Below are 10,985 nucleotides of genomic sequence, written 5' to 3'. Positions count from 1 at the left end.
GGCCAGCCACTCTCAGAGCACCAGCTGCGCACCTGTCTGGCGCGCGCCCTGGTCCTCGAGGCCGTCATCCTGATGGCGTCGTTCGGCACCGGCCTCATCCAGAACCAGGACAGCATTCAGGTGACGGTGCCAGTGCTGGTGCGCGCGGCGGCCGCGCCCGAGCTGCGGCGTATGTGCTGGCTGGCGGCGGCGCTGGTCGGGCCGCAGCTGCTGCTGCTGCGCGCGCTGCTCGTGGCGCCGCCGGAGGTGGCCGGTAGCTCGCGGCTGAGCGCGGACGGCGCCGGCGGACTCCGCTGGGACGCGGCGCCGCTGGTGGCGCTGCTCACTGACGACCAGTGGGCGATGCTGGTGCGCCGGCCGGCCGCCGTGGCCGCCTGGTGTCGGCACCACGGCGCACTCACCGCCGAGCTGAGCACGCCGCGCGGCCGCGCCGACCTGCTGCTGAACGGGCCACTGATGGAGCGCGCCCTCCGCGCCTGCGCGCCCGAGTTCGTGGCGGTACTGCTGAGGTCCTCGGAGCAGCAGCGGCTCGGTCAGCGCGGCGTGGTGCCACAGCCGCTGATATCGCTCGCCGAGGCGCGGCATGAGGCCACGGCAGACTACCACAGCGACCTGGCCGGCAGGCTGCGGAGCGCGCTGGACCTGACAGAGGCCGCCGCCGAGCGGCTGGCCAGGGACTGGAGACATGACCACCGGCGGTTCTGGAGCGACCCAGCCACGGGTGCCGAATACGAGCAGATCCGCCGCTCTGTGCCTGACGCCTGGCAGCTGCGTCAGTACGTCACCGGCGGACCGGTGGCGGCGTCAGCAACCACCTGAGGGCCGGCCCAGCGACCACCTGATGGCCGGCCTGACTCTGAGGATGTCTAAGGCCGAAGTAGTGGCGAGTGTCGTCTGAGGTCCAGTTCGGTCAGTGTGGTGAGTGCCGTCTGAGGTCCGGTCTTGTGTGACGAATGCCGCCTTTCAAACTTCAGATGTCACAAAACGCAGTAAATGTGTGCCCAAATGTGTCCGTGAACCGCATCCTTGCAGAAAAACGGAAACATGACTCAGCTCGCATACTCAATGGACTGCTGACGGGTGGGAACATTTGATATATATATCTCTTGGTCTGCTCGAATGGATGGCGAATCGAAAAGGCTAAAGGTATGGGTCATGGGAATGAGCGCGAAACAGACATGGTCGCATGCCAAAGCCTTGCAGCGAGCGCTTATCTCCCAAGACCTACTGGACGAGTTGAAGAGTTCAATATCTGATGCCTGACAGAAAAAAAAAAATTATTGAGAGGAATAAAACTCGGCAAAATGGAATAGGCTGTGGTATAAACGTGCGAGCCGCCAGTGCATTGCTGAATATACGTGTACGATACACGACGTAATTTACTCTAACAGGTAAGGTAAACAACGATAGAATAGCAAAGATATTCACTATATTTATCATCAAATCATGTAAAAGTGTCTTGAAAGTAGGTAGGTACCATAATAGCCCAAGCCTGGCAACAAACAGTCCTTCGTCATAGACCTAGTAGATAAGTGGCCATACTTTCGTGAAGCGACGGCCGGCGGCGTTCGAAACTCAGGGGAGAGGACGGTTCCGCCATGTACTCACCCCATAGGTCACTAGCTAGGTGCGCAGTCACCACTCGCCACTGGACATAAAGCAATCAGCACCGGTCATCAGACGGCGTAAACAGTCTCAGGTCACCGGACCGGACACCCAGTCACCGACCGGCAGTGTCGAACGACCATCGTCACTAGTCAGGTCACCGGCCGCCCCTCGCCGCGGGCAGGGACTGGCACTTCCTGGCCGGCCCCTGGGGTCCGCTGCCCTCCTCCGGTGCCGTCTCACAAGTCAGGTAGCAGGTGACGCTGGTCTGCTTGGTGTAGGTGATGCCGTTGCCGACATACGTCTCGGTGATTACCTTCTCAGAGACGGCGGCCAGCGCGGGGCGGGATTGAGCGGTATAGGTCCCTGAGGCCGAGACAGAGGACGTATTGCGGGGTGACGCGGCAAAGGTCCCAGAGGTGTAACCGGATGGCGCGGAGAGGGGTGGCGCCATCCTAGTCTCAGTCATCGGGCCATCAGCGGAGACACCAAACGGCGCAGATCGAGGTGGATTCGTCCCAGTGGCAGCCGACGACCCAGATGGCGTAAAACGAGGTGGGTCCGTCCCTGTCGCCGTGCTGAGTCCAACTGAGACCGCGGATGGCACAGACCCGGTCAGCTCGCTGCAGAGTGCGGCAGCTGCATCATCGGTGGTCCCGTCGCCGTCCCGGGTTGAATGGTCGGCTGTCTCGGACGGACATTGCCCTGAATGGACGAATCGTGGGAAATCGTGTAAAATGGTTGTCAAGGTGGATCATGGACATGCGATCTATTGGCGGAACATCGTGATGCATATCTACTAAATTTGCAGTGTTGTGTATATTGCAAAAATTAAGAGGGACCATGTTCCATGAAGCATATCCAGTTTGACACGCACACAGAAGATGGCCGTGCTACTCACCCTGATCGGTTGCTGAAGTGTCCTCCGGATTCCGCTCAGAGATAAGCGTCTGCTGCACCTTGCCGGACGGGACAGCAGAGGTCCGAGCCGGAGACTTCTGGAAATGACCGAGTGTGGAGACTGGCCGCCGCGACACCCCCGCCGCCGCAGAGCCCCTCGATGACGCCAGGTAGTGGTTCAGCAGCGCCGCCTCGGCGTCATCGAAGGCGTCATCGTCTGAGTCTGAAGCATTTGGAATAGAGCGAGACGGGAGTTATTGCGCAAAGCGGGATAAGGGGATCCCATGATTTCATGAATCTGAGAACGTACTGCAAAGGACAAAGTGGGGCGATGGGGCGATCTATTCGTAAGTCTCTGGTACTTGTGCTCTATAGGAATCAAGATATCGTGCATGTAATCAGCTTACTTTAAATGCAGTACCTAAACGACACCTCTCGTAGATAACGTGCACTAAGTGTTTTACGAGAGTTTCGGTTCAATGGCCAGGCGACTCGCACTCGAGTAGCACAAAGGTTGATTGCACACCGCTACGACTGACCGCGTGATTAGCCAGAATCAGAATTTATAGCGTAAATATGAATAACGATAGATACCTATCTGACAGTGATATTCTTGAATGTTCATCTAAAACGGTTTTCTGTACAGATTAACTAAAACATTTACAACCCTTTCGGTACATATTTCGGCATCCGGGCAGAGCCCACCCACCTGAGACGTACGACGAATGTCGATCCCGCAGCCGCCCAGCCGGCGGTGGTGCACCCGCTTCAGATCCGTGCCAAGTCACCCTGGAACTGTCGGCCGACCGGGCGGGGGCGGCCCACTGTCGCAGGGGGCACCTCTTCACGGCATTCCTGCGCGCGATGCTCCTCCCGAACTTCCCAGTTTCGGCGCGCTCCGTGTCTACGGTCGGCCCAGGGGTGCTCATGCATGTTATCTCATGCATGAGCAGGAGGGAGGAGGGAGGTCAGAGTGAGCGGTAGCACAGGTCCAATCGCGGTATGATCGCAACACTTAGTCACGCTGGTACAGTCATATTCACGTGAAATCAAGAGTAGATAAATGATGGGCATGCAAGCACATAAACAGGCAGTATGTGGTGCCAGACCGCAGTCTAATAACACCACACGCCCGCTGATTCCCTAGAAGCACCCATAAGGACTACCTGAACACATATCCTTTGCAACATTCCTAGTGAGGATAGACAATAACGCCTACAGCGCAACATCAAAACAGAAAAATAGTCAGGGTCCAGGACTCCAGGCAGACTTACCTTGACCGATGCACAGGCCGCTGATCCTATCCGTCCGGCGGCGTCAGCAGCTCACACCGCCGGCAACCAACACACACTGGCTGAGCATTGCGAGCAGTCACACCGATAAACCCAATCGACAAGTCTGCACAGATAGCCTGCACAGTGCACGAGGCGGCTGACCTCTGAACTGACCGCGACACCATCAACCAGCTGAGCGGGGAGACCCTCAGGGATTCGTTTGAGATATCGGAAAACACCCTAAGCTTTTCCCATACGTCTTACACATAAAACGCAAAGCTGCCCATTGTTTACCGTGTATTAGTACCTCAAACTGCGCCCTTCTTCATCACAATTATCAGCAATGCTATAAACAATGGATAACTTCATCCATCACAATTATTGCTCATCACAGGATAACCCGCACAAATAGACGGGACAAAAACCTTACATCAAACATACATTTCATCCCCGCTGGAAAAAAATCGATTGCTGTAGGATGCTCGATATGTAATCGTAAGAAAATATCATCGTTTACATGCATAATATGCATCCAAAGGCCGGAACGACGCTCATTCAAAACGTCGCAAGAACAGCACTGGCCAATAAAACCCGACGTCAAAATTCGCCGTCGAAAGTGATTGACCCTGACGTGTATCGTGACAGAAGTCAGCAAGGACAAAAATGAATCACTGCTGCTAACCTCCACCATATACATATACCTGATTCCTCAGCACGCCAGGTATACAGAGGCATCAGTATGCCCCCACCTAAAAATAGTCATACTTCTAATGGACAAAAATGTACTATACCTACGTTCTCCGCTGGACGAACATAGATTTATGCGCAGATTGCACAACTGCAATTATGACAATACACATATGTTTTAGAGCTACTGTTTTAATACTTAACAGTAATACTTTTGTGGTCTAATAGACTAGACTAGACAATGTAAGGATTCTTCGCTTATGAATACTTTTCTATCAAGCTGCTTAGAACAAAGCACCATGTTCTAATTGACGGCTAGGTCGTCCCCCAATCTAATCACCTTCACCTTACGACTTGGACTAATTCCGACTAGCGAACTACGTCCTGGTCCCAACCAACACTACCGTGGCACAAGTACCCGCTGGAGAGGAACGCCCGTGTACCTCAGACTACTCACTCGACAGGTCACCGTCAATGGATCACACAATCTCAACTTATCAAAATATCGATGCATCGAACTGACGTGATCAGACAGTCTACAAACCACACAAACCCCACCCCAGACCAGCCACACAACCCACCCTCTCCCTCCCGCTCCCACCCCTCCGCCTCTCCGCAGTCCGCCCGAGCGGACCGCTCACGCGTCGTCGCGCCGATACTCACCGCTCTTGCCACCCGACTTGTGCTCCAGCCGCACGTCCGTGATCTGGATAGCCTTGCTGACGGCCTTGCACATGTCGTAGACGGTGAGCGCGGCGCCGGCGACGGCCGTCAGCGCTTCCATCTCTGCGCCCGTCTGGCCCGTGCAGATGACCTCCGCGCGTACCTCGACGGCGTGCCGCTCGGGGCACAGCGCGAGTCGAACGTGGACGGCACCCAGCGGCAGCGGGTGGCACAGCGGCACCAGCTCAGCGGTCCGCTTAGCGGCCATCACACCCGCCAGCTGCGCCACGGACAACACGTCGCCCTTGGCCATCGCGTTGGCTTCTACCAGGGCGAACGCCTCGGGGCCGAGCAGAACGACGCCGGAGGCAGCGGCGCGACGCCGGCTCACAGGCTTCTCCGAGACGTCAACCATGGTGGCGCGGCCGGCCGAGTCGGTGTGGGTCAGCCGGCCGGCGGACGGAGCGGGAGCGGGGGCGGTGGCGGGCGAAGTCGGGCGGTCAGTGGTGGGCTCGGGCTGCTCCGCCGGTCGGGCGGGGGCGGGGGCGGCGGGCTCGGGCGGGCCGCCGCCCCTACCCCCGTAGTATGCGCGGTACTGGTCCCAGTAGTCACTGTGCAGCGTCTCTCCCGAGCGGCGCCGCTGCTCCCCGGCTGCCGTTCCCGCCGGCCGGTCCGAGGCGTCATCGCTGTACTGTCGGACGGCGACGGCGCGGCGGGCGGCGGCGGCGGGCGGGCGGAGCAGCGGCCGGCCCCGGCGGCCCGCGCCTGCCGAGCACAGAAACAGAGACAGTCAGTACACAGTCGGAGCACAACGCAATCAGCAAAACAAACAGACATCTGTGCCAACACACTATTGTGTCGCTTTTACCCAACGAAAATGTAAAAAAAAAACGACGTAGCGACGAGAAAGACCGCGTCCTATGATGTCCAGACAAGTCGGGAAAAGAAACGGCACCACCTAAAATACATTTGAGCATGGTGCTTGGTAAAATTATCTACCAAAGCTAGTACATTTTTGTTTGGGGGGGGGGATTCCTCATAGGCTGGGCCTCCATTTACCAAGGCGGCGATTCACTAAAGAAGGAAAACACACCAGATAGCCTCGACATTGTAATCCAGCTTTAGCGATAAGCACTAAAGCCATGTACATACACTAGCAATATCATAAAACATCTGAAGCTTAACAGGTACAAAATTGTTAGGCATGCAGAGGCAGGAAAGATGCAAGACAAAAACTAGAAAGCAGGAAAACTAGCTAGCGAGACTGCGATACACTCACGACGAGACAAACTAGCAAGAAAGACAGAGGGACATTCTACTAGGTTCAGCAGTGTCAGCGGTAGGCCAGTGAGCTCAGCGGCAGGTCAGCGAGGTAGGCAGCAGGTCAGCGGGGTAGGCAGCGGGTCAGCGGGGTCAGCGACAGGCCAGCAGGTTCGGCAATATGTCAGCCGGGTTAGCCGGGTGGCGAGGGTGTCTCCGCTCTACTCACGCTCAGCGGCGGACCCGGCCCGGGACCGCGCTATCACCCACCAATGAGGATCATCGGCCGGTTCTTCATGGCCGCCAAGTCCAGCATCCCTGTCGGCGGGCGGAGAGCAGTCGTCACATCGTCACACTGCAATAATTAGCCACCATAGGCACCGTTTGCCATAACCATACATATTCAGGAGCAGCAGTAATAGCAGCAGTAGCAGCATTACGGCAGGAGTGGAAGAAACGGCGATACTTAGACAGACGGCCTATCATTGAGTCCGTCTGTCCACCCGCTCCCAGCAGCTGTCCGTCACTTCTTTTCAGTCGGCGACCTGTGCCGCCCAATCTTGTGTCTGTCTACCCGTCAGTCTGTCCGTCCGACCGTGCCGCCCTGGCATGTGCTGGTTTCTCTCGTGCCTCCTCCCGACGTGCTATCTAGCCCTGTGTCAAGCCTGTCGTTCCTTTGTGAGCTGTTACAGCGACGTTACCTGCGTGCTGTTTCTTTTTCCGTCCGACGGCGGCGCCGACGATTGTCATCAGCTCCTCGTCCGAGCTGCCCTGGCGCAGCGCGTCCCTGTGGCGATGACACAAGGGTCACAACGAGGTCAGGGCCGAGTCCAGCAAAACTGAATCCAAATGCAGCACAATAGATGGGGTGAAAACCGAGGTCGTCACCGTTAAATCGGAACAAGGGTTCAATGTGAAATAGGACTGAAGTCAGTGTGAGGAAATACGCACATAGGTCACGATACATGTCAGGGCAGAAATTAATGCACGAAAATTAAGAGGGGACATCTTAGGCAGCACGGTTAACCAGCAGCCGACTGTCCTGAGGTCCGCGCATCCACACACAAACCCGACATCAACCGACCCGCAGCAGCAGCCGACTGGCCTGAGCCATACACCCACACACACCGAATACCCAGCGGAGGGTGACCTGACCTCCAACTGACCTGAGCGACACCTCCGAGTTGCCGAACAGGCACACCTTCAGGTTTCCGTCGGCCGTGAGTCTCAGTCGGTTACAGGTGCCGCAGAAGTGCTCCGACATGGAGGTGATGAACCCCACCTGGCCCACCCAGCCGGGCGCGCGGTACGCCTGGCGGCACATGGGCACAGAGGCCGGTCAGATTAACACAGCAGATAATGGGTGTGGCAGTCCCGTCCTCCTCAATAATATGCGTTAAATGCTTCTTTGACATTGGTTTTACCGGTAGGCTACCCTTTCCTGTGTCGTTCTGGTTATTCCCCATCCTGTGGCGAGTCACTACCCCGATCTGTTATCACTTCTGACGAACCGTTATCCCGGTATAATATACTAATTGGAGCAATATTGTCATTTGTCTCAGTCATTCTTCCCGCCCCTGACGTATCCTAGGGTCCACCAGCTGACCCCACTTTGGACGTGTCGTCTCGGCTATCTCCCCACCTTGAACGTGTCCTTATGTCGCTATCTATCCACCTAAGACGTGTTGTCACCTCGGCTATCTCGCCTCGCCCCACCTTGGAAGTGTCGTTGGGCCGGTCGGCGATCCGCTCCAGGTCCGGCCAGCGCCGCCGCAGCCGCTCCACCATCTCCCCATATGGCACCATCTTGCGGTCGTTCCAGCGGTTGCCGTCGAACGGCATGTACTCGATGAAGCGCACGTCCAGTCGGTACGTCTCGGCCAGGGTCGCGAAATCCTCCAGCTCTTCGTCGTTGACACCGCGCATCACGACGCAGTTGAGCTGTCGGAGGGCAAGGGACTGTTCATTACAACATGTTCATCCGTCAGAGAAGGGCAGTAAGGTCAGCATACATCATCCGTCGCAGAAGGCAAGTCAAATAAACACACAGTTCAGTAGGAGACGTCGGGGAAGATGTGCCCAATGCCATTCAAACGGCTCGTTCAAGACCGGGAATCCGATGAAATAAAGGCATAACACAGCTCATCTCGCAGGTGGTCAAGTAGGGACTAAATGCTACCAGGTCAGAATATAGTTACCGATCAGCACATAATCAATATCCCTCTCCCAACTCCGCTGCCTCTCCCTCACCTTGACCGGGTCATAGCCGGCGGCCAGGGCCGTCTGAATGCCCTGCCAGACGCGGTGGAACCCGCGCCGGCGGCTGATGAGCTCAAACTTGGCCGGCACCAGGGTGTCCAGGCTGATGTTAAGCGCATCCAGGCCGGCGGCCTGCAGGGCGGCCAGCCGGCGCGCCAGCACCACGCCGTTGGTGGTGATGGCCACCGACCGGATACCGGCCACCGTCTTCAGGCCCGCTGGGGAGGGGAGGGAGGGGAGAGTCAGCATACACAGGTCACCGTCTTCAGGCCCGTGGGGGAGAGATGGGACGGTGAGATTTAATAACAGTTACCGTCTCAAGGCCAGCTAGGGCCGGTGGGGGGGGGGGGGGAGGGTCAGCTTTCTTTCACACCGGCAACCATCTTCAGGCTCACTATGGCGGAAAGACCCGAGGACAGAGACCACACACTTCAATAAACACGACTACCTATTTACCATAGAGCTGCCATAGGGCGTGTCTGAGATATCGCGATTTGGGGGGGGGAGGGGTGCCGAAGAGCCCACGGTGGAGCGAAATTACCGCGGGGATGTTGCACGTACCGATGATGTCTGCGAGGTCGGCGCGCACCAGCGGCTCACCACCGGTCAGCCGCACCTTGGTGACACCGGCGGCCGAAAACAGACCGGCCAGTCGGATCACCTCGTCCGTGGTCAGCAGGTGCGAGCGCTCCGTCAGAGGCACGCCGTCCTCCGGCATACAGTAGGTGCCTATGGAGGGGGAGGGGGAGTCAGGGGCACGCCCTCCTCTGGCATACAGTCGGTGCCTATGGAGGGGGAGGGGGGAGTCAGGGGCACGCCCTCCTCCGGCATACAGTAGGTGCCTATGGAGGGGGAGGGGGAGTCAGGGGCACGCCCTCCTCCGGCATACAGTAGGTGCCTACGAAGGGGAGGGGGAGTCAGGGGAATGCCTTCCTCCGGCCTAGGGAGGGGGAGGGGAGTGAGAAGCTCGCCTTGCTCCAGCATACTATGGAAACTACAGGGGGTGAGGGAGTCAGCATACCTTCCTCCAGGATACAGTACATTCCTCAGGGGGAGAAGTGTACTGCTCACATCTCATTGGGTGTGTGCCTTTAGTTGAACATACCACACCCTGTTGGTGAAAGCATGTCCGATATGCCATCAAAGATATGCCATCAAAGGACGTACACTGGCATACACTCAACGCTATAAAAGCTTACATCTCAGGTTGCAGCGCTCCGTCAGAGAGATTCGTAGGTAGTCGTGAAATCGGCCGAAACTATCTGTGAGGAAGTCGCTAAGAGGGGCCACTTCCTGCGCCCGCAGTGCCTCCAGACGAGCATTCTGCCACAGAAAAATAGCAAAAAGTAAAATGCACTTCACCATGCTAGGGTCATAATCAATGGCACCACAAACTTAGACAAACACAAGGCAAAATTAGTAAGCCCTGAGGCAATGGTAAAACATGAAAACATGCTCCAAGAGGAGATTGTTCATTAAAAAATTAGAGGTAGTCCGAAGCATAACAGATAAATACAAACCTTCTTTTGTCCTTTTGAGCCTGACAGGCTTCCTGATATTGTTCTCGTACTAATAAGACCTTGACCAAATAGATGGTTCTTCAAATCTATTTGTCGCAATAGCTGGCCACAAACTGTAGCTTGAGACCTCATCCTGAATCTGATGAAAGAGAAAAAGGCAGAAATAGCATGATGGAATACCATGCCATCAAACCATCCCCATGAACATAAACCCTAAATTCACATGAACCCTGAACTGAACTCGGCCACCGACTACAGCCAGGGATATACCCAGAGGCCAGAGCTAGCAATGCTAGCATAAATGTAATTGCATACATGTACAAAACATTGTTTTAAACCAGTCAGGGGCCAATTGGGCTGATGAAGGTCAGTCGGTGACAGTAAGCTCACAAAGGTAAAATGCAAGTCATTATGAGTAAGCGGCACTAGGCCGACCGAGCAAAAAAAAAAAAAAAAAAAAAAAAAAAAGATTAAAATTGAAACCGCTCGGACTCAAGTTAACCAATAAAATATAACCCTGTTTAGAGCCATGACACATTCATGACCCTCTAACTGGCGCTATTCTACCATCAGATGCAAAACCAATGCACAAAAACTACACATAATAATCAAAAATACCAAACCCCGTACCAGCCCTCAACAACACACATGAATCTCAAAACACGATAAGCATATTCCAAATGTGTTGAGCGGTCTCGTGAGAGCGGACGTTTATTTTAGTAGTCGTAAGCCACCGGTTTTGTAGATTTGCGTCATTTTTTGCCCTAAAATATTATTGTTTCTATTTTGCTGACGTCATCGATTTTTGCTGTGTTTT

The 10,985-nt window shown here is 55.7% G+C and overlaps 2 protein-coding genes across 3 annotated transcripts; both read right to left on the bottom strand.

Annotated features, from left to right (window-relative positions):
* Positions 1 to 1,409: 1,409 nt before the first annotated feature.
* Positions 1,410 to 3,840, bottom strand: LOC122388803. The gene is made up of 4 exons (XM_043380205.1): positions 3,780 to 3,840; positions 3,215 to 3,443; positions 2,507 to 2,728; positions 1,410 to 2,310 (listed from the first exon to the last, which is right to left on the bottom strand). Exons 2-4 carry the CDS (start codon positions 3,432 to 3,434, stop codon positions 1,763 to 1,765), a joined length of 990 nt encoding a protein of 329 aa, XP_043236140.1. The 5' UTR covers positions 3,435 to 3,443; positions 3,780 to 3,840; the 3' UTR covers positions 1,410 to 1,762.
* Positions 3,841 to 4,059: 219 nt separating this feature from the next.
* On the bottom strand, positions 4,060 to 10,317 carry LOC122388799 (GTP 3',8-cyclase, mitochondrial-like). Of its 2 annotated transcripts, none has more exons than XM_043380199.1 (9): positions 10,169 to 10,317; positions 9,848 to 9,974; positions 9,210 to 9,377; positions 8,640 to 8,866; positions 8,106 to 8,330; positions 7,556 to 7,701; positions 7,091 to 7,176; positions 6,660 to 6,707; positions 4,060 to 5,894 (listed from the first exon to the last, which is right to left on the bottom strand). In XM_043380199.1, the coding sequence occupies exons 1-9, from the start codon at positions 10,298 to 10,300 to the stop codon at positions 5,104 to 5,106; spliced, it is 1,950 nt and encodes a 649-aa protein (XP_043236134.1). In that variant the 5' UTR covers positions 10,301 to 10,317; the 3' UTR covers positions 4,060 to 5,103. The 2 variants fall into 2 exon arrangements, with proteins under 2 accessions (XP_043236134.1, XP_043236135.1); XM_043380200.1 differs by having other exon boundaries at positions 9,848 to 9,971.
* Between the last annotated feature and the right edge of the window lie 668 nt (positions 10,318 to 10,985).

Source organism: Amphibalanus amphitrite, unplaced genomic scaffold (assembly GCF_019059575.1).
Source record: "Amphibalanus amphitrite isolate SeventyFive unplaced genomic scaffold, NRLGWU_Aamphi_draft 000335F_arrow, whole genome shotgun sequence".
Classification (NCBI taxonomy): domain Eukaryota; kingdom Metazoa; phylum Arthropoda; class Thecostraca; order Balanomorpha; family Balanidae; genus Amphibalanus; species Amphibalanus amphitrite.
This window is presented reverse-complemented; position numbering and strand designations above follow the sequence as displayed.